Genomic DNA, 24,175 nt, shown 5'->3' on the forward strand with positions numbered 1-24,175 from the left:
GATCTTGCATCTGTAATGATGTTTTTTTAAAAGAAAGGCTTGCCCATAATTCAGGCAATTGTATTTATGTTCTTGACATATAAAGCCTCATATACACTTTGAACGTTTGTAAGTGGAAATGATCCCTGCATAGACATGGTTTCCAGCTGAGCAGCATCTTCTGCTCTATGAAGAGTGGGGAAGAGGCAAAAGCACCCTGTTGCCAGGAACCTCGTGACATTACACGGCACCGATATGCCATTCAGATTTTTGGAGTAAATGGATAAGTGTAAGATTCATCTCCACTGTCAGCTCTTAAAAGCAAGCCTGTGAGGTTTGCCACAGCTTTTTCACATACTTACCTCAGGAGGGGGGAAGACTCTGAATCCTAAAGCATCCTGTCCCGTCCTCCTCAGCCAGGTTGATCCATGATCCAGCGATGAGACACCAGATGTGCAGCCAGACTGTGCCTATGCATTAGCATGGACCTGCTCAGCCTCCAGCAGAAAAAGCTGAGCCCGAATGGTTCCTTGACAAAGACATCTTACGCATGTGCAGTAGTATGGACAGAATTACAAAATGTTTGAGCTGAAAATTATAATCCTGCTATACAATACAAGGAGGACAGGATTCACATATAGGTTAGCATCCTAAATACAGTAATTACTAGGCATTTTTATGATGCTGTAATTTTGCCCCAGAGTCCCACTCCCAAGACTTTGAAATTCCTTAAATAGCAACCTCTAATCTGTGAGTCTCTTACTTTCAAAAGAAACCTATTCTTCAAGAAAACCATTACTGCAAATAAAATGAGTAATATACACAGTAAACAACTTTTTACTGATGATACAAAGCACTAACATGGTTACAATCTTTCACCACAGTCAGTTGGATAACATTCATTTGAACAATGCAATGAAGACTGATCTTTTCCATACTGACAGCCAGGTGGATGTCTTCCAAATTTCCTGACAAAGATTTATGTGCACTTTGAGTGCTCCGCATCTGACTGTTATAGTAGCTCAGATTAGATATCTGTTTCTAGTGACTTGTTATTTCACTTGTTCATTAAGTGGCACTTGCACTTCCTCCATATGTGGATTTCCATTAAAATTTTTTAAATCAGGCGTGTTATTTAATTACAATTTAAATTTAAAACTTTGTGGTAGTGAGGTAAGAGGCTAAAAATAACCCCCTTTGCCAATTCCCCTGGGGGCTGGTGCTAAATATTTTATCTCCCAACACACACACACACACACACACACACACACACGCACGCACGCACGCACGCACGCACGCACGCACGCACGCACGCACGCACGCACACATACGCACATTAAGTCCCATTATCCTCACCTCCTCCAGGACACCTTATCGTTAACCTGGAAATTAGGGTGAATATAACCATTGATCTTACAGTGGAGGAACACAACAGAAATTATAGAAAAAAATAACTTGATGATTTCCAATAAAATGACCACTAGACAGTAACTTATTGTTAATTCCAGCTAGGGCATAATGCTAAAGATTTGAACATCATGGTTCTGAATGAGGATAAAGCCCCAATTTGTGAATTCCGTAAGTGGCATTGGTGGTAGTGAACAGAAAGCACATGTGAATTTCGTGTCGTTACATTCTGCGCTCGCACTAAATATTGGTAAAATGACCAGCAATTGTGAAACACCCCTTTTCTCACCCATCAGGGCAGTATAAGAAGCACTGTCCTATAAGGCCCTTGCCCTTGGGGCAGGGCCGGATTAACCTACTAAGCACCTCAAGCAGCTGCTTGGGGCCCCAGTCAGAGTTTAAGGGGCCCCATTACCACCTAATCTGGCCCTTCACTGTTCCTCCTCACACTCAGCAGCCGCTGCAAAGTTCACCTGCAGCTGCCCGCTTTCCTATGCATAGATATAGCGGCAGTGAGTAGCTAAAAGAAAGCTGGAGGGACTCGGGAGCAGGGTAGTGTGATAAGCTGATCAGATCAGCTGTTTAGCAGCAACAGACGCACGGAGGTCTCCCTGGCTGAGGGACAGAAAGTCAGAATCCCCATGAGAGCAGGGCAAGACTTCCGTGCACAATGTACTGGGGGAGGAGAGGGAATGTAGTAGCAGCAGCTGATTTTAAACTTCCCTCACTTCCAACACCAGTGCTCAGCAAATGGCCAGACCGAGGGCTCACACTGCAGTCCCCGCCCCTCCTCCTGCTCCTAACATCAGCTCACTGTATGGGGATGGAGAGTAGAGAGACTCCATGCAACAGGCAGCTGCAGAATAGGATGCCTGCTGTGAGTGCTGTCACTGTGCATGTTTGTGTGTAGGGTTTGTCCTGAGCTGAAAGCTGTGCTTTTGTTTCTCCCCTGTCTGCAGCTGACTTTGATTTGTTTCACCCCATCCTGATTCCCCCCCCCCCCCACCATGTTGACCCCCTGCCCTTATGGCTAGCACTTCCATTTTTGCCTTCTCCTACCTAATTTACTTCATCCTGATCACAACCACACATTTGACTATTGTTGTGCACTGTGAGTAGCTACAAGTAGGTAGCTACTTGTAATCGAAATTTAAATTAGCGCTACCTGCGGTAGAGGGGAGGTTTAACTTACCCATGCCGCTGCCTTAGCCGAGGCATTCCACTTCACGTTGCACGTCACTCCTTTGCTTTTTTTTAACCCAGAAGAAGAAAGCATGGGAGCAACATGGAGTGCAATGGCTAAGGCATGCGTAAGTTAACCCCCCTCTGCTGCAGGCAGGGCTATCTAATTTAAATTTTGATTATGAGTAGCTACCTACTTTTAGCTACTTGTAGTGCACAACGCTGCTTCTGCCTGCCCTCCATATTTTCTTTCCTCACCTCAGCCTGACTGATCTCTCCCAACTTTGGCTGTTCAGTTTTAACTGCCCCTCTCAATATATATATGTGTATATATATATATATATATATATATATATATATAGTGGCTTGCAAAAGTATTCAGCCCCCTTGAAGTTTTCCACATTTTGTCATATTACTGCCACAAACATGAATCAAGTCTATTGGAATTCCACGTGAAAGACCAATACAAAGTGTTGTACACATGAGAAGTGGAACTAAACTCATACATGATTCCAAATTTTTTTTACAATTAAATAACTGCAAAGTGGGGTATGCATAATTATTCAGCCCCTTTGGTCTAAGTAGTCAGTTGCCCATAGACATTGCCTGATGAGTGCTAATGACTAAATAGAGTGCACCTGTGTGTAGTCTAATGTCAGTACAAATACAGGTGCTCTGTGACGGCCTCAGAGGTTGTCTAAGGCTGCTTACACACAGGGAGGATAGTGCGCCTGTAACGCTCCCCCAACGCACAGCAATGTAACACAAGTGGGCTGTTCACACAGCCCACGTTGCGTTACATGTAACGCTGCACGTTGTCCGGAAAGTGCAGCATGCTACGGAGTTAGAGCGGCTATAGCCGCGTTAGACTGTTTGCACATGCTCAGTGGGGGGCAGAGAGGAGGCGGGGAGAGCCAGCTACAGTAGCCGCGCACATGGCTACTTAATATTCACTGCACTGGCGGCAGCTGATTGGCTGGTGGGACCACGTGATGCAGAGTGTCTCGCTCCGCATCACGTGGTCCCGCCGGCCAATCAGCGCCACTCTGGGAGACCTTATAGGGATAGAGCCGCCTAACGCGGCTCACTCTACCGTCCTTTCTTGCAGCACCATACGTTGTGTTAGGTGCACGTTATGCGACCTTAACGTGGCACCTAACGCAACGTCTTGGTGTGCAAGTAGCCTCAGAGAATATTGGGAGCAACAACACCATGAAGTCCAAAGAACACACCCGAAAGGTCAGGGATAAAGTTATTGAGAAATTTAAAGCAGGCTTAGGCTACAAAAAGATTTTCAAAGCCTTGAACATCCCACGGAGCACTGTTCAAGCGATCATTCAGAAATAGAAGGAGTATGGCACAACTGTAAACCTACCAAGACATGGTCGTCAACCAAAATTTACAGGCCGAACAAGGAGAGCGCTGATCAGAAATGCAGTCAAGAGGCCCATGGTGACTCTGGACGAGCTGCAGAGATCTACAGCTCAGGTGGGGGAATCTGTCCATAGGACAACTATTAGTCGTGCACTGCACAAAGTTGGCCTTTATGGAAGAGTAGCAAGAAGAAAGCCATTGTTAACAGAAAAGCATAAGAAGTCCCATTTGCAGTTTGCCACAAGCCATGTGGGGGGGACGGCAAACATGTGGAAGAAGGTGCTCTGGTCAGATGAGACCAAAATGGAACTTTTTGGCCAAAATTCAAAATGCTATGTGTGGTAGAAAACTAACACTGCACATCACTCTGAACACACCATCCCCACTGTCAAATATGGTGGTGGCAGCATCATGCTCTGAGAGTGCTTCTTTTCAGCAGGGACAGGGAAGCTGGTCAGAGTTGATGGGAAGATGGATGGAGCCAAATATAGGGCAATCTTGGAAGAAAACCTCTTGGAGTCTGCAAAAGACTTGAGACTGGAGTGGAGGTTCACATTCCAGCAGGACAACCACCCTTAACATAAAGCCAGGGCAACAATGGAATGGTTTAAAACAAAACATATCCATGTGTTTGAATGGCCCAGTCAAAGTCCAGATCTAAATCCAGACGAGAATCTGTGGCAAGATCTGAAAACTGCTGTTCACAAACGAAGTCCATCTAATCTGACTGAGCTGGAGCTGTTTTGCAAAGAAGAATGGGCAAGAATTTCAGTCTCTAGAGGTGCAAAGCTGGTAGAGACATACCCTAAAAGACTGGCAGCTGTAATTGCAGCAAAAGGCAGTTCTATAAAGTATTGACTCAGGGGGCTGAATAATTAAGCACACCCCACTTTGCAGTTATTTATTTGTAAAAAATGTTTGGAATCGTGTATGATTTTCGTTCCACTTCTCACGTGTACTCCACTTTGTATTGGTCTTTCATGTGGAATTCCAATAAAATTGATTTAAGTTTGTGGCAGTAATATGACAAAATGTGGAAAAATTCAAGGGGGCCGAATACTTTTGCAAGCCACTGTGAATATATATATATATATATATATATATACAGGATCTTCTCAAAAAATTAGCATATTGTGATAAAGTTCATTATTTTCTGTAATGTACTGATAAACATTAGACTTTCATATATTTTAGATTAAAATACACACAACTGAAGTAGTTCAAGCCTTTTATTGGCATGGAGGCAATCAGCCCGTGGCACTGCTCAGGTGTTATGGAGGCCCATGATGCTTTGATAGCGGCCTTAAGCTCATCCGGAGTGTTGGGTCTTTCGTCTCTCAACTTTCTCCTTACAATATCACACAGATTCTCTATGGGGTTCAGGTCAGGAGAGTTGGCAGGCCAATTGAGCACAGTAATACCATGGTCAGTAAACCATTTACCAGTGGTTTGGGCACTGTGAGCAGGTGCCAGGTCGTGCTGAAAAATTAAATTTTCATCTCCATAAAGCTTTTCAGCAGATGGAAGCATGAACCCACTTTTGAACCAGAAACAGCGGCAGAAGCGCCTGATCTGGGCTACAGAGAAGCAGCACTGGACTGTTGCTCAGTGGTCCAAAGTACTTTTTTTGGATGAAAGCAACTTTTGCATGTCATTCGGAAATCAAGGTGCCAGAGTCTGGAGGAAGACTGGGGAGAGGGAAATGCCAAAATGCCTGAAGTCCAGTGTCAAGTACCCACAGTCAGTGATGGTGTGGTGTGCCATGTCAGCTGCTGGTGTTGGTCCACTGTGTTTTATCAAGGGCAGGGTCAATGCAGCTAGCTATCAGGAGATTTTGGAGCACTTCATGCTTCCATCTGCTGAAAAGCTTTATGGAGATGAAGATTTCATTTTTCAGCACGACCTGGCACCTGCTCACAGTGCCCAAACCACTGGTAAATGGTTTACTGACCATGGTATTACTGTGCTCAATTGGCCTGCCAACTCTCCTGACCTGAACCCCATAGAGAATCTGTGTGATATTGTGAAGAGAAAGTTGAGAGACGCAAGACCCAACACTCTGGATGAGCTTAAGGCCGCTATCGAAGCATCCTGGGCCTCCATAACACCTGAGCAGTGCCACAGGCTGATTGCCTCCATGCCACGCCGCATTGAAGCAGTCATTTCTGCAAAAGGATTCCCGACCAAGTATTGAGTGCATAACTGAACATAATTATTTGAAGGTTGACTTTTTTTCTTTTAAAAACACTTTTCTTTTATTGGTCGGATGAAATATGCTAATTTTTTGAGATAGGAATTTGGGGTTTTCATGAGCTGTATGCCAAAATCATCAATATTAAAACAATAAAAGGCTTGAACTACTTCAGTTGTGTGTATTTGAATCTAAAATATATGAAAGTCTAATGTTTCTCAGTACATTACAGAAAATAATGAACTTTATCACAATATGCTAATTTTTTGAGAAGATCCTGTATATATATATATATATATATATATATATATATATATATATATATATATATTTATATATAAAAACATATATATATATACACACACACACACACTGTGCATATGTATATAATATTCAGAGGGGGCCCAAGTCTGCTACTTTGTTTACAGCCCCATTCAGTCTTAATCCGGCTCTGCCTTGGGGTGGTGGCAGTGACACACCACAGTTGCAATAACATGAATTCTCGATTTTTTGGGCTTACTCCCCCAGAACTTGGCATGCTGCTGCCCTTTCTGCTTTCCACAGGAGACCAGTAGATCAGCACAGCATATGTGAGATCTCACCTGATTCCAGTCCTCTCTCCTCTGCTGTCTTCTGCGGCCCTGTGATCATTCTGCCCTGCTTCTGTTTGTGTCCCGGTCTTCCTGCATGCCAGGTGAGTTTATCCAACCTGCAGAAAGACTGGGGGAGAACCAGAGCTAAAAGATTGGTGATCTGCAGGAGAGAGCAGAGCAGAGAGGACTCCCATGCTGGAATCAGGCGAGATGTCACACACACTGCACTGATCTGCTGGTGTGCTGTAGAAGAGAAGAAGAGTGGAAAGTCCAGGCACCCTCCATATTGGAAATTAGATGGGGGGGGGGGAGAAGCACTGATACATTTTTGTGTGTGTGTGGAGAATGGGGATGAGACGTGTAATTATATGTCTTTTTGTTTGGGAAACTGGCAAATTTGTGGATGAACACAGGCTTAAGGCTGAATCACACCTGCGTGCAATGCATAATGAAATCTGCAGGGACATCAGAAAGTGACCTTATCGCATTTTCTGATGTCGACACTTGTGCGCTGTACAGCAGTGCATCCCAGCGATTTGCTGCTGCATGCATTTGAGCGCATTGGGCTGTGCGAAATTTGGCATTCCATTGGATTTCAAATTCAGCAATTCTGACCATCCCTACTAAGCAGAAGAAAAGTTATATACGTCTTATCCACTGAATCAATCAACTAAACATTCTCTGCTAACAGCATATAAAACCTGCCACGCTAAACATCTTTCACTGTGAAAGAAAAACATTCTGTTCTTTTCAGAGAAGTGCAGAGACCTGCACTGGCTGTGATATCACATTTCATATAAAATACAGACTCACCTAATAGATCATTCCAATACAACTAAAACTGACACAAAATAAAGTACAGCTTTAGGACATAATGAGCACAATATCTAAATATATATTGCGTGCTACTGAAGTCAATTTATCTTATTACGTATCCCTTGATGATGATGGTGATGATGATGATGATGCTTTCGTAAAATAAAGATTCTGTAACACTGAGATCATTACTCATCACCCCCTCTATAGCATGTTCCCATTGGCAACATACCACATGTTCACAGAAGCAGTCTGACAGAACTGTGCAATGTAGGACCTCGCAAGTTCAACGGTTAATCTTTACAAAATGAATAAAATACCAAGTATATAATATAATCTATCCAGGTACATTTGTTAAATATAGGAATGCATTTATTAATCTTAACGGATGAATATTGGAATTCAATGGATATTTTTATATATTTGACCTAGTATTTAACATTCTCAATCAAGGTTATTCATAATATTTATTTTTTCACAGATTAGAAGAGCTGGAAACATTACAGCTACAAAAAAATAACATAACTTACTTGCCAATGGAACTGACCAGCATGACTAAATTGAAATTGCTGGTTGTAAGTGGTGATAGCTTGGTTGAGGTACCCTCTGCTCTTATTGAAAATCCTTCTCTAAAGTAAGTTCTGCATCTGCAACAGAAATGTAACTATATCTTTAAAAAAAATAAAAGTGCTAGAGCCACTACACTGTAACATGTATGTTCTTATCTATATTAACCCATATAATGGAATACCTGCGGCTGGGAGTGCTCTGCGCATGTGCACGACGTAGCCGTGATGTCTTGTGCATGGGCAGATCAAGGGATCAAGGATGCACGCAGCAAGGCCAGTGCATTACTGCCAAACCCAACAGGAAGTTGCTGTAGGGGGCATTTGAGTTGGAAAGGAGAGGGACAGAGGAGAAAAGGGGGGAGCAGAGGGCATGAGGACTACCTCATATACATGTCTGCTCCCCCGTTACTTTTTATTTCAGCTTAAGGTTTGGTGAATTACCTTTTAGAAATGTCTGCTCTACTTGTTATTCTATACCATCTCTTTGCATCTGTCATTGTAATGAGATATTCAATATTATTCACGTTACTGGTCAGTGTACTTGATCAGTATATCTCTTAATCTCTTGAAGAGTTTTCTGATCATCAGGATTCGCTGCAAAGAGTGCTCACTGGCTAGCTGCCTATGCAACCCTGTAATCGGTGGATTGTAAAGGGAGGCTCTATCTGTTATAAGCATAGCATTCCTAACAAAGAGCTCAATGAGCATATATGTTACACAGATTTACTTTTGCCAAAGTGGAGTTTCTTTTTAACTCAACTGCTATGCTTGCCTGACATCAATTCCAATCTCCTGGCAAGTGACACAGTCCCTAGTTAATTTTGCCTTATAAGCTGAGACAGCCAAGATAATTAATATTAGTGCAGTAAACTGGGCTATCAGCTGACTTGGCAAATTGTTTGGTCAAATCTCATTTTGTCTGCAGCACTAAAATCTCGTCATCACAAGACATTTTTGAAAAATGGAATATTTCCTTCCAATTCTGATCTATGTCAGCTTGCAGTACAGTGAAAATAAAAGAGTAATGAGAACAAGCGATAAGAAAATATTGCATTCTGCCGTGAATCAGAAAGTTTTCTCCTAATATCTTCAAGTTATATGTAACCATCCAACAAATAACTTGGTGGCAGGCAGAGAAGGCAGAATGCCAAGATTATCTTCATAAATTCCCAGATAATATAATGAAATGGAGACAAGGACACATGTTGTGCATATAACAGAGAAGGCCAACTCACAGCTTGTGGCTGTCTGTGTTGCATATGTATATATGCAAAATTCTAACTTATGCACGGTTTGCTTGACATCTTTATTGATTTCATAAATATGAGGGCTTTTATGGTTTCCTGTTGTTTAATTAAGTTCATCATTTTATAGTACTGTTGCTTAAATGTTTTCCAGTTGCTCCTTCAAATGATAATTTACAGTTTATGATAAAAAAATATAGTACAACTGCAATTCAGTTTCAATAATTTTTATTTTAGTTTTATAATAAAAAATTTGAACAATGTAAGTATTACTAACAATAGTGTATATGTTACGGCCAAAACCAGAAATCGGACAATTCTAGAATTGGCCAGCCGTTTCTAGAACTGGCCGATATGACGTCGGCCAAAGTCCAAAATGCTGGGAATTTCTGACATTGGCCTGCCAGTTCTAGAAATGGCCAAAGTCAGTCGGCCAAAGTCCAAATTTCATTGGCTCCTGACCCTGTGATCACTGTGAGCCAATGTGATTGGCCTGAAGTGACAAAAGAGCGACGCAATCAGCAGTAGCATGGCGCAGAAATTTAAATCTGCACCCTGGCAGAGATAACAGGTCCCAAACAAGGCGTAGATTACAATTAGCCTGGTCTGGAAATGGTTAAAGAAATGAATGTTCCGCTTTTTTCATAGATACGATCATAACTGGTAGAGATATGATCGCAAGTTGTATTATTTAGTGGTGTAGAAAGATGAAATACCATCTATTTTTCAGTCTAAATGATCTTATTGAAAACATGATCATATGCTAAAAAATCACAGTTAAGGAGCGCCTTAAATTTCCTAAGAACCAAGGTTAATGCTAATGTTGCCATAACATGGAAGGCTCTCATACTGACCTAATTATGAGATGTATAGATTTTTCTATATAAACATATAAATTACAATTTCTTTTTACAGGTATGTCAGGCTTCTAGATAACCCAATTGACGTAAATGAAAACTTAGAAGATGAAAATGAAGAGGATTATAATCAAGCCCGTGAACACTTTGAGAAAGAGTTTATGAAAGCTTACCTTAAAGATCTTGGAGAAAGAGGTAGGGTACACAAATATATTCAAACGTAGCAGTATGTAGCAGTATCTCATTAAACAGAACGACTTTTTTTTCGACTTTTATTTTAGTACATAGACCACTGCTCTTCAAGTCTCTACCCACAATCCAAGATAGGAGCAGACAACCCTGCAAAACACAATTCACAATTTGCACATAGTGCCAAGTACTGTTGGATAAATTACGCACACAGCACCCAGTGGTAATGCATCCACTCACCAGAAGCGCGCCTTGTTTCAATACATATCAGATAGGGCAGCCAAGGAACCATTCACTCCAGCTCGTGACTAATTCTTGGGCCCTGAATGAGTCACGAGCATGAAGAAACGCGTAAGGGGGAGTCGGAGGTGACGTCAGATGAGGTGAACTGTGGTGGCGACGTGCTGCTCTGTGTTCCGTGGCCAGAGTGCACGCCTGTCACACTAGACCCTAGCATTTTTACAATAACATTTTCAATCTGCACTGCTGGAGTGAATGGCTCCTTGGCTGCCCTATCTGATATGCATTGAAACAGGACGCGCTTCTGGTGAGTGGATACACAAAGGGGGAACCTGCGTTTCTTATCCTTCCCGTGGTGGTGGCACTACCCCCAGGAATGCAGCACTGGGTGCTGTGTGTGGAATTTATCCAACAGTACTTGGCACTATGTGCGAATTGTGAATTATGTTTTGCAGTGTTGTCTGCTCCTATCTTGGATTGTGGGTAGAGACGTAAAGCGCAGTCTGTGTGCTAAAATTTGGTGGAGTGAACCTTTAATTGCTGAGATCCCTTGAGTACTGTATGTTTTTCCATTTGAAGCGCAGTAGTTGACTGCTATTGGTAAACAGAACTACTGCTTAAAGATTTAGCATCAGTCAAGGTGTTTGGAAGCACCAATGTGTCAAGACTCAAGAGACAAATGTCAATCCTTGTGTAACAACTGCTCTTTCAATTTAAATATAGACCATCAACAATGTATACATACCCATTTTGTGCCAGAAATAAAGTTATAAAAAAACTGGCTAATATGCTGGGACCACAAAAAGACATGATAGTCTGATATTCAAGTCATAAATTAATCTATAAAGAAAAGTGCAGTATTTATTAATGAATCTATATCAAAACTAGCAATTACAAATTAAAAGATACCGCCACTGCTTAGTCTAGTGACTGAGAATATATCTGCCGTGCGATGTAGTTTGTAGTACGGTAAATTGCTGCACAAATTAATAGGAATGCTTAGAGCTGCAGCAAAGAAAAAACAAAAAGAAATAAAAAAACAAACAAAAAAAGCAAAATCAACACATTTGATAGCAGTTCCTTATGAATACATACATGCACATTGGAACTGACTAAAAAAACACACTCAGTAGAAATGATGCCATTGAAATTGCATTTGTGTCAGTTCCTATGCATATTTGCACATTTCATTTAAGTGGAAATGGGTCCTCATAGTTGGTTTTGCTATACTATACATTCCTATATACATTTTTAGTTAAGTTATTGTGTCTTTTTGTGGTCCCATGCTATTAGGCAACTTACAACTAGTTAATTATCAAATGTAGACTATGTCTTACCAAATTATTAAAACTAGTAAAATAATATTGTAAACAATTACAGAAAAAATGGCTCTTGGGTGCATGCAAAAAAGTAACAATCTGTATTTATTCATAAATATTGTATCAAAAAGATAATGATAAGTGTAAAATAATACATATATATATACTTCCTAAATACACATTTTAACCACTTAACCACTAATAGGTTTTCTCCTTATGGACTACAGCAATTTTCACATTTCAGCATTCCTTCCATTTATTCACCAATAACTTTATCACTACTTATCAAAACAAAATTACCTGTATCTTGTTTTTTTTCATTACAAATTTGACTTGCTTTGGGTTATACATTTTGCTAATGATTATTTTAATCTAAATACATTTTAACAGGAATAAGAGGAAAAAAATTAAAAAAAAACAACATTTTTCTCATTTTTCGGCCATTATAGTTTTAAAATAAAATGTGCTACTGTGGATAAAACCTATACATTTTATTTGCTCTTGTGTCCCAGTTTTTACAACATTTAAAATATGTCCCAATATGTCCCAATGTATGGCAAAAATATTTTCTTTGGAAATAAAGGTTTTCACTCTCATTTTATCATTGACCACCGTCCTCTCATTGATGCCGATGATCATTGATGCCGGCGAGGCACTTTGCAATGGGCGGCAACGACAATGTGTGTGGAAGCGTGCGCCGAGCGTTTGCAGTGAGGCACCGATATCCTTTGCTCCTGGGACCATTAATAACCACCAGTTATTAAGTAAGTGGTTAAAAATGTGGTCACCATCAAACACCTAATGTTCTAGATGCCAGAGGCTGCAGTACTCTGTACCAAATAAAAACTTCACTGCCACACATTTTGTTCTGGCAACACTCCATAAATATATGGACTGTGATTGGATATGTTGTCAGTATACACAACTTTGTCCTTTTTGAAATCTGGACTGTGATTGTGTCCTTTGTCTTCAGTGCCTTGTAGCCACAGTCAAATCTGGACACTACAACTGATTTGCAATTGAGATCAATTGTGGTCTGTTGTCTGGGGACTTGAGGAATATTCTAGCCATTTACACCTACAGAGTAACCAAGAGAAACTTCTAATTCGAACCTGTGGATTTTTTTCCACTCTATACATAATCACATGGAATTGTGAGCAAACTGCATGACAGTGAACTTTTTTGGTACAGAGGACTGCAGCCTCTGGGATCTTGAACATTAGGTGTTTGATGGTGAGAACCTTTTTAAAGTGGGTAATTAGCATGCATATATCTATGATTGTACACATATTTATTATCTTTTTTGATACAATAATTATGAATAAATAAAGACTTACTTTTTTGCATGCACCCAAGAGCCATTTTATTCTATAACTGTTTATAGTATTTAATCGTTGCCATAGTGTATGCAAATTACAGTATATATATATAAGAGGTTTTATGAGATTGTAATATGCAATTAGCAGGTAATTCCCAAGGTATCATCCATAGTTAAATTGTGTTGTTTTAGAAAATAATTAGTTTTCTTCTTCTAGAACTGTATTCTGCATTTCATTGTTATCCCACTAAACAAGATTTGTACTATACTCTTATCTGCTTGCATGTCATACCTGACATTAAAAACCAAGAGGGGAGAAATAAGAAAAAGACAGGTCTCCATGATGCAGATTTAAGGCCTTGTTCACATTGCGTTGTGTTTGCACTATCGCAGCGCTGAGCGATTATTATTGTTTTTCAAATCGCTCTGCGTGTTATAAGCACTTTTGTAAGCCCTTTGGCGCTTCCACTTCCTGACGTCAGTGAGGAAGTGATTGCTTTACCCCAAGAAATGAATAAATACAATGTAATTATTCATTAAGGGCTGGGGAAATCGCTATACAAAGTGCTTTTTCAAGCGCTTTGCGATTTCCCTATACCTTCCATTCAGGGCAAATCGCCCTGAAAATGGTATATGCAGTGCTTTTTTTCAGTGGCAAGCAAATGGAACGCCCCAATGAGAACTATCTCATTGGAAAGCATAGTGTAAGCGCTTTTAGGAGGATTTGTACAAATCGCCTGTGCTTAAAAATTCCAAAAAACGCCTCTAGTGTGAACGAGCCCTAAAGAAGTGCTTTAATCTTTTTTCAACATCCTTAGTAAGGTTTCATCTGTTTGTAAATGAGACATTAATGTATATAATCTGAGCCTGCCACTCAACTGCCCTCACTTTGATTCCTAAGCATGAAAGATACAGTCTTAAAGTGGGGGTAGCATCTGGACAGTGATGTGGGGTATGAAATGAGATTTAGGGGTTAGGGTGCATATTTAGGTTAGTTAGACAGAGAAAGGGGGGGACATCCAGGGAATGAACAGAACTCCTTTAACTGAGCTTTAAAAGATAGCGTAAAGAGAACTCGAGGTGGAAACTGTAGGTTTAAAAAAACATGCTACCTGATCCTGGGGGCTAGCCAGATCAGGTAGCGCCAATTTCTGCTGCTCCTCCTTCCCACAATCCCCCAGTTAAAGTTTCCAAATGAAAAAAATATGGCTGTGACTACTGGGGTCACAACGCTGCTCTGTGTGTCTCATCACAGAGCACAAAGCAGGGAGGCAGGGGAGATGCGTGGAAGAGGCAAAGCTGGACAGTTAGAGCTGGGGAAGGGGAATTCCTAACGCCAGAGGGGGGGTTTGCCGGAGTGCCTCTCCTGCAAGGGATGCTCTTTCCCTCTGTTAGCTGCTGACAAGCTGCTTTTCAGCTGAATAGTGTACTGGCTAAGGGCTTCGCCTCTGACACAGGAGACCAGGGTTGTAGTGTTGGCTCTTCCTGTTCAGCAAGCCAGCACCAATTCAGTAAAGAGACCTTAGGCAAGACTCCCCAACATTGCTACTGTGCCCTAGTGTGCCCTAGTGGCTGCAGCACTAGTGGTTTTGAGTCCCATTGACTTTCATGGCAGGCAAACTTCTAAAACCTTCAGGGCATTTTTACAGCCACAATTTCTTTAAACAAGGTCTTCAAAGTGTCCCCAAACCCAGGACAGTGGCATGGCAGAGAGGAATCAATGGCAAAATAGTCACTAAAAATAAGTATTTTATGTAAACACTTTTTAATTTTTTTTTTCAAAAGAAATGTCAATGGCCACCGACTTAATGCAGTTAATGCAAAGCCCTAATACACACTAGAATCACCAAATTTGCAGGGCACGTTAAGAAGAACAATGGAAATAAGCCGAGGATTTCCCATTGGTCTGTTAATGAACCAATAGGTGGCACTGGAGTGAATTTTAATTTTAAAGATGCTTTGGGCTTGCTAGACTTACAAGTCTAGCAAGCCCTGACACAGCAGCAGCTGCCACTCTCACTATACTCCAACCTCCCCCCCCCCCCACTTTTCCCACTGCAATAACTCAGGGCAGGGCACCCAAAGCCCCCTACCCAGTGAAGCCCCTGCACTGATGCACATTAACCCCTGCTCAGCGTGTATCAAGCCCCATTGAGCAGGGGTTAATGTGCGGCAGTGCAGGGGTGGCAGGGTGCTCTGGTTGTCTTGCCCTGTGTTATTGCAGTGGGGACAGCGGAGGTAGGGGGGGGGGTGTAGAGAAACGTAGCTGCCACTGTGTTGGGGCAAGCCCCAGACTATCATTAAAATTCCCTCCAGTGCCCATTATTGCTCTTTTAACAGGCCAATGGAAACCCTCATTGGTCTAGTAAAAGACCAATAGAGGACACTGGAGGGAATTTTAAAGATGTTCTGGGGCTTGTTATACTAGTATAGCAAGTACAGGGCATGGAGCAACGTGTGTGGTGCTGTTTGTGGTCGTCAGTTTAGGGATAGAGGATTTTCAGTCATTCGTCGGGTATTGAGAGGTTATGGCGTGGGATCATTTTTGAGCATACTGTTGTGAGAGTAACCGAAGGTAAGTAACTATAGTTAACTAAAAACACAGGACTTTTTTATGACTATGTTTTAATTTCATTTTAACTCTTTGTGGAAATGGGTAAGACAGTATCCCTATACTCATTTCACCTGGGAAGGGCGGGTATCTGGGCACTGGAGTTGGGGAAGAGCCTCCTCTAAGGACTGGACAAGGGCTCTGGGGGAGAGGGGGAGGCTTGGCTGCCCCTCTCTTTCAAAGCCCCCTCATACAATGGACCATATGGTGCTGGTATAGCTTAGGATGTGGAGCCCCACACGGCTATCCCAGTCTGTATGAATGACAAGGGGTTAAAGAGGCTCAGGATGGGGGGCCCCACATAATTTTTTTTTATGTAACTAAATTTGCCAGGGATCCTTATACTGCAATATTGCCCTGTACAGCGATCCATGGCCATAGCATTGCAAGTTCCACAGGGTTTCCAGGTGGTAATTACACAATGGTACTGACCACCTGTAAACTTTGGCATGAAATTCACTGCTCTTTCTTTTGATACATGTAAATTTACTCTACCAATAGGTTGACAAATTATTTGTCATTTAATTAATTAAATTAACTGCATTTTTTTTCCGATCGTAACTTTAAAATCAATTTTCTGAACAACTACAAGGTCTACAAGGGGGGAGATGGGAGGGAGCATGGAAAGAGCAGCAGCTGACACTGTGTCGAAGCTTGCTATACTTCTAAACATAGCAAGCACAAAGCATCTTTAAAATTCCCTCCAGTGCCCACTATTGTTTCTTTAACAGACCAATGGGAATCTTCCCCTTATTCCCACTGTTCTCATTAACTTACTCTGCAAATTTGGTGATTCTAGCATGTATGGGAGCCTTGCTATTAACCGCTAAAGTTGGCGGTCATTAACTTCATGTTAAATGCAAACACAAACTTGGACATGAAAAATCAAGGTAAACACAAAGGGCGAACGGTCGTTGTTAACCACAAATTGTTCATTGGCAAGCATGTTCGTCCATAATTGGTCCAGAATGGGACAGTGCATTCCTGCATCATACATTAGGAACAGTCCAGTGTTGCCAATTCATCCCTTTAATTACTGACACATCTAAGTTATACAGGTTCTGGGGCTACTTAAACATAACCAGTGCCTTAACTGCATCTACCTAGCCACAAAACCTGTATAATTCATATGTGTCAGTAATTAAAGCATGAGTTGGGAACACTGGAACAGTCTGTCACCTTTATACCCTGATATCAATAACCATGTAGGGAAATAGCTGTGGGGACAAGTCTAAGGCAGTTTTGTCATAATGGTCATATTGGTCAATAACCGTAAGGGTGAACCCTTAACTTCCACCCTTAACTCTCATTATACTTCCCACCCCACAGTTACTTCCATAAACTTTAGTTATTATTAAAACAGCTTGGTTATGATGCTAGGCTACACAACCCCGTTCTGCATATAATGGAAATTAGATGTGTATCAAAATTTAAGAGAACTTTACTGGACAGGTATAACACACTTTTATGTTGTAGCACTGCACAATGTGTAATTACTCTATACATTTAAGCTTATGAAGGCGATGATGATGATAATAATAACTGATTATTTTATGGCTTTATTAATACAACAGGTGAACGTTACAATGTCTATGCCATTGTAGAATATGTGTATATTTTTTATTGTACCGTACTTTCTAGTAATATTGTTTTGACTGTACAATTCATTAAACTATCTTTGTTCTGTACACTGCAACTCCCAAAGGTTTAGAATTTTTCAGCTGAGCTCTGTATGCCTTGGAACGATAAATACAAATCATTAGATAAGTATTTGTTGCAGTTATAGCTTATATTAAAGGGAGTAAACAATGTTTATTGACTGAATAAGATTTTCAATCCCCTCTGAAACTTTACTTAAGTGAAAAAAACTGAGCAATGCACTTCTTAAATTCTACTATGCCCAGGGAAACGCTAATCGGCTGTAAAGTGATGCCTTTAAAAGCATAAACACAATAAATGTGAGGAAAAAAGTGTCTACAACATACGTACAAAGAAAACATTACCAGTTAACTTTACAAGTGCATGCAACAATTGGGCATTCCTTTTAAGCAAGACTACAGGATGCCACCTAGTTATATCAGTTATTGCAATTAAATTTAAGACTATTTTCCCTTTTTAAGACCTGCTTTGAACAACTGTTGTGGACAGCATTTTCTCCACTGTAAATACTAAATAAAAAAGGTGTTTTTCATGCTTTTTGATGTGTGAAAGGACACCTGAAGTGGCGGTATATGGAGGTTGCCACACTTACTTCCTTTTAAACAAAACCAGTTGCCTGGCATCCTGCTGATCTTTCATGCATTAATAGTGTCTGACTCACACCTAAATCGTCCAATGTATCAGCACACCAATCTTCAATCAAACACGCTCTTTATTGAGCCATAAGTTTCCACAAGAGTTTAGCCAACAATTGTTTCGGGGGCCGCACAGGGTTCCCCTTTATCAAGGCGCGGCCCCCAAAACAATTGTCGACTAAACTCTTGTGGAAACATATGGCTCAATATAGAATGTGTTTGATTGAAGATTGGTGTGCTGATACATTGGACGATTTATCTATAGTGGAGGCAAGCACCCTACTATACTTTGATGGAGTGCCCATCTACGACTCTGGTATCCTGACTCACACCCAAAGCAAGCATACGGCAAAGCCAGTCAAACATCTAATCTGCATGCTTGTTCAGGGTTTATGGATAAATGTATTATGCTGGGTACACACGTTACATTTTTCCACTCGATTTTCCCACCCGATCGATTTTTCCGCTCGATTCTGCACTCGATTCTGCGCTTCGATCCGTTTATCTTTGCTCGTTTCTCTTACAGTATCTTTTTCCATTCACTTCTATGAGAAATCAAGCGCAGAATCCATCGGGAGTAATATCAGACATGAGGGAATTTATGAATCAGATGCATCTATTGTACGGAAAATCGCAACATGTGTACCCAGCATAAGAGGCAGAGGATCATCAGGACAGCCACACAATTTGCATTGTTTGAAAGCAAATAAATATGTCAGCCTCCATATTCTTCTCACTTCAGGTGTCCTTTAACAACGATAAGAAGATTATTTAAGGCAATGCCTATTTATTCTATTGTTTTTTAAAAATACTAATAATAATAAAGAAGGTAAGCATTGACTTAGTGTTGTAAGCTAACACTTACCGTTTTTTAAACTGTTCTTAAACATCTTATATTTTCCTAGGTGTCTCTTTTTGCCATGGCATAACCTGTTGGGGAGGGGAGGGTTATGGTATCTCATACCATTAAAATATGTTTTTGAGAGTGACCACCTACAACTCCAAAGGTCAAGTGGGGACAACTACTTCCCCACCTACTTTTATAGTGGCTGCACATTTGAGCAACCCTACTTTGTATTCATTCACACATTTTTCTTATCTATTTTGCCACATACATACTGTCCATACTACACCAGATTTAGCTCCTATTGCTTCAGCTTCTTGTTTTTTCTTCCATGTCCAGTTTCTCAATTTTTTTCCTCACTTATTCATATAGGTGAGTCAGTTAGCTACCTGGAGAAAGGGTTAACATTTCTGCTGCTAATACTTTTTTTTTTTTTTTTTTAAAGAAAAGTTACAAATGATAATACTGCATAATGCCTTTCTATTTTTATGGCTGTCCATTACAACATATACTGTAGTAATTGATGATCTACAATAGAGATTTCCAGTCCTGTTCTTTTGGCTTTAATGAAACTAACTGCAGATTCAAAATAAATGGAATGATTCCTTTGATAAGAAAAAGAATATGCTGGTTTTAAAATAACATGTTTAAATTATTATAAAATAAAGAGTTTACTAATGAATGCTGATAAAAACACATTAAACTATTAGTGCAGCTTTGTTCACGTAAACTCCAATAAATGAATCAGTCGCTGGTAGCGGAATTTAGTTTAGCTACCTTATCATTTTAGTGCTATTTTTAATTACGTTGTTTATGCTGCATCTTCAGGTCATCTCAAAAGAATGAAAAACTGCTGTTATATGTTACTTAAGCCGGGTACACACATGCAATTTTAATTGGCCAATGCTTGGCCAATATTGCTATCTAGTGCCCGATTCAATTCACTTGGCCTCTTAAGTTTTCTCCTTGGAGATCATTTTCCTTTTCTGTTTAAATAACTGTGCAGCCCTGTGCAATTGAAAAAGTACCAAAAAGTAGGAGAAAAGGTACTGTCAAAATGATTCTGAGTATTTTCTTGCTTGCTGGTGGCTTCAAAGGCATTTTATTGATAAGATGTGAAACTATCACCAAGGCCTAGGAGAAAACTTGGGAACAAAGTGAATTGGAACAGGCCCCTTTTGTCTTTAAAATATTTCACTAAAGGGTGATTATTAAAAATAATTCCAATAATATAATACAATTATTTTCACTTAGGAGCAATACTATACTTGTTTTTGTCTTTTTCAGATGCCGCTCCAACTTCCACAACAAAAGTGTCTTTGAGTTTGATGATATAGGATATAAGAAATGGCAACTAAATGGCAGTGTCAAAACCTGATCGTCCAACATTTTGGTTTCCCCTTCACAGAATGCAATACCTTAAAAATATAAACGCTAATTAATAGTCCAGGAACACTAACATATAAGTTGATGTAACAAAATGTTTAAAATAAGATGTACATAGCTACTACATAGTTTCTTAATATTCAACATATTACTTTTATTACTTTTAGAGAAAAATGTTATACACGTGTTTATGAAGTCCTACATCTATAGCAGCAATTCTATAAAACATCTATCAAAGAGGAACTGCAGTGAAAATAGCATAATGAATAAAATAGCTTATTTTTAAAAAATAATTATTTATAAATTATTTAGACAGTGTTTGGCCATTGTAAAATCTTCCCTCTTCTGATTTATCACAGGATGGCAACACCTGTCAGGTGATCTCTGTGGAATGTTTGTATACTCAGTGTCCTGAAGCCAGTACAAATTATACTTGATGTCCCAATATGCTCTAGGGAAAGAATTTCTGCATAGCTGATCAACCTAGGCTAAACATCATGGGGACGGCAGAGCTACATTCAATATACAGAAATATATAGAGATAGGAAGTGTCTCTGATGCTGAAACTAGGAAAATTACCGTAAGAGTGGGTATCCTGAATAATTTACTGCCTTCTACTATATGTCACTACAGTGCCTTAAGAATTGTGTGGTAAGATGTGATATAAGCAAAATCCTTGCTTGAACTGATCTTTCTGTGGAAGGAAAAGTCTGCTTTGTGTCATTCAGTCATTGCCAGTGCTGTGTTATCTTGTTTTTGTGAAAATAGGAATTTTCATGAAAATATATTGCATTCTGAGACAGTGAGATGTTTCAAAAAAATTTTAAAAATCATTATTTGCAAAACAGCATTGTATTTTCAGGAAAATGTAATCTCATGCTTTACAGTGAAAGCAATTCTGCAAAATATACAAAGCTTGTTCCTATTCATGTAGAATTAAAATTTTCAACTGTCATACAGGAAATTACCACTTTCTGCTTCCATCACCACCACATCATTGTTATGAGATTGACGTTCTTTTTTTCACTTTGTTTTTCTGTGTTGGTTTTCTTTTACAAACGTTAGGCTACCTATGACTGTCCGCCTGCCCCTTGTATTACTCACCTGTAATTATCTGTACATTATTGATATCTACTTTAATTTACTTTTTGCAGTAATTTGTACTTTTTGCACATCAGTGGAATTTGCCTGTTGTGCTTACTTTGTAGGCTATTATGCATTTTCAGTGTATTTTTTTTTACCATATAAATTATCTTTTTTGTGTTTGACACTGTGGCTTGTGGCCTAGTAATGTATGGGTAAAGGGAGAGTGGCACATTAATATGCCTACAGTGTGCAACATAGATTCACATACTCTTGTATTAGGCAGCAAGCACAATCTTATGTAGTAACACCACTTTGCTATACACATTGCACAACTACCTCCTCCTTTGTTACCAGTAGGCACATCAGATATTCTGAGATTCTACTAATAACTCTTGCAGAGGATAGAGCTGGTCTATGTGTTTCTATTGTTATGTCATTATTTATCCTACAGAAGCTAAAGGGTTATAAGTAAATTATTGATTTTCCTGTTATTGGCATTGTGTGTGTGTGTGTGTGTGTGTGTGTGTGTGTGTGTGTGTGTGTGTGTGTGTGTGTGTATGATGGCAGAGGAGGAGGGGAGCGGTAACACAAGTTTCACTTCCTTGGGCACCAAATAGGTCACAAACGGCGCTGAGGAAAACGCCCTAGTTCTATGGTTTTCTTAGGGGGAAGACATTTTGCTGTATCCTCTAGAGGTCTAAATGAACTTTCTCCTGCTGGTCTAATTTCAAAAAGTCTATTCATTGCAGCAAGCTTTTTAATGTGGTCTTTGGGCATGTAATTTGTGACAAAAAGAGATTGGGCTCTATTTACAAAACTTCTCATACATTACTTATTTATCACCTAATTGATAAAAAATAACCTTTCAGCACATTTTCAAGCAAATTACCGTAATCACTCAAAGTAAATTGTTCCTGATTAACTTAATTTCAATATTACTTTAATCGTATTATATGTTTGCTCTTTGGGAGCTTAAAAAGTAACATAGAAAAGGTTAAAACAGAGGAAAACAGGTGAAAAAGCTTTGTGAATCGTCCATTTTGATGGTACTACACAAACACCTTGTTAATCAATCAGTCAAAAAAAATCTAATTGGCTACTGTTTTCATGTACTCTTATTACTGATGTTGCTGAGAACACCTATACATGTTAAGTATGCCAAAAGCATTCTATTTTTTCCCTTCATCTTCAAAGATTTTTTCCGCCTGATGTTTTTTTTCTGGGTCAAGGATGTGTAAGGAAAGATTATTTTGTGCTTTAATTTACCTAAATCTAGCCTTTTCATCTAAGGCTCTTTCATATCCTTCCTCTGCTTTTTATGTTCATTTTCCAATTCAATGACTTTTGCTGGTTTCTGCCCATGATACCATACTATTTAAAACATATACATATAAGAAGTATATTTGGCCCAGATCCAAATGCACTTTAAACTACTTTTTTTGTGTACATTTGTCGCAGCGTAAACTCTAAATTACTTTTTTTCCTGTGTCGTTGTCACTTATAGTTGGTAGTAAAAATGTGACAAATCTGACTGGTTTGGACTAGTTGATATCCTCATGGAGGATTCTCAGCATTTAATTTTCAAAAGCAGTGGCCGGCAGTTGCTCAGTCCAACTGCCAGAATAATCTGTAATAATGAGTAGGAAGTGCGGCCACCATTTTTGTATAGATCCTGTTTAGGGATTGCTTTTGTGAAAAATAAAGAAAAAACTGGTGACTTTGACAATGTGATCCTCCTTCCCCCCCACTTCCGGGTTGGTTGCCCCTGCCTCCAGCTGAGCCCTGGTGATACCCACTGTGCATGGTGAGTGGCTGTATCACATGGAGTCTGGGAGTTCTGATCTAGTGCCTTACTCCGGCTTCCAGTAAGTAGTCACCTATTTAATTCCCTGGTGCCCTGGAGCCTCTGCACTGTATGTAAGCTCTGCTCAGCTCCTGCTCTCCATTGCTCCTGCATCCCAGCCTACTCACTGAGTCTGGCCTTCTCACTTGATTTAACTACCTAAAACTTTAACACTTACCTCCTCTTTGGCTTAGTTGTCTAACAGGGTCTCCAATAGTGCTAATGTGTGCCCTGGCCTGCCCTCCTTGCTCCTGGAACAAGCAAAATAACTAATGGAAACCAATGAACACAAGCAGAAGCTGCAAGACGGGTGAATATACAACTGGTCACAAGGAACACTTCTGCTTTTTGTTGTTGCTGTTCAATTGAGACTCTATCATATCTGTTGCAATTGTTGTACTGTTAATGTCTGCAAGAGAGCATTTAATAGCGACTGTTGCTATACCAAGCTGCGAACAATTTACTACTTTATAGTTTGCATATTAACCTAGCAGGAATTAACTGAGGCTTTATTATATATGCTCCAATTCCTGTTATTTTAACTTTTTATAAGATTGAGCATTTGATATTGACTGTTGCTATATTCACTACCTAACTACTGACTACTTCACACTTAAACCAAGCGGATTAGAATTTAAGCTGCTTAAAGAGAACCCGAGGTGTGTTTAAAGAATGTTATCTGCATACCGAGGCTGGATCTGCCTATACAGCCCAGCCTCTGTTGCTATCCCAAACCCCCCTAAGGTCCCCCTGCACTCTGCAATCCCTCATAAATGACAGCCTCGCTGTGCGGGCTGTGTTTACATCTGTAGTGTCAGTCTCGGCTGCTCCCC

General features: G+C 40.0%; 1 protein-coding gene across 1 annotated transcript in view; it reads left to right on the forward strand.

Moving 5' to 3' along the window:
- LRRC2 (leucine rich repeat containing 2) overlaps positions 1 to 21,167 on the forward strand; it is a 351,879-nt gene extending 330,712 nt beyond the window's left edge. Inside the window, exons 7-9 of the mRNA XM_068271441.1 lie at positions 8,024 to 8,176; positions 10,271 to 10,407; positions 20,315 to 21,167. Of these exons, the coding sequence (XP_068127542.1) occupies positions 8,024 to 8,176; positions 10,271 to 10,407; positions 20,315 to 20,364 (340 nt within the window). The 3' untranslated portion in view covers positions 20,365 to 21,167. The remainder of the gene's footprint in view (positions 1 to 8,023; positions 8,177 to 10,270; positions 10,408 to 20,314) is intronic.
- Positions 21,168 to 24,175: the final 3,008 nt, after the last annotated feature.

The sequence above is a fragment of the Hyperolius riggenbachi genome, chromosome 1 (genome assembly GCF_040937935.1).
Source record: "Hyperolius riggenbachi isolate aHypRig1 chromosome 1, aHypRig1.pri, whole genome shotgun sequence".
Lineage (NCBI taxonomy): Eukaryota > Metazoa > Chordata > Amphibia > Anura > Hyperoliidae > Hyperolius > Hyperolius riggenbachi.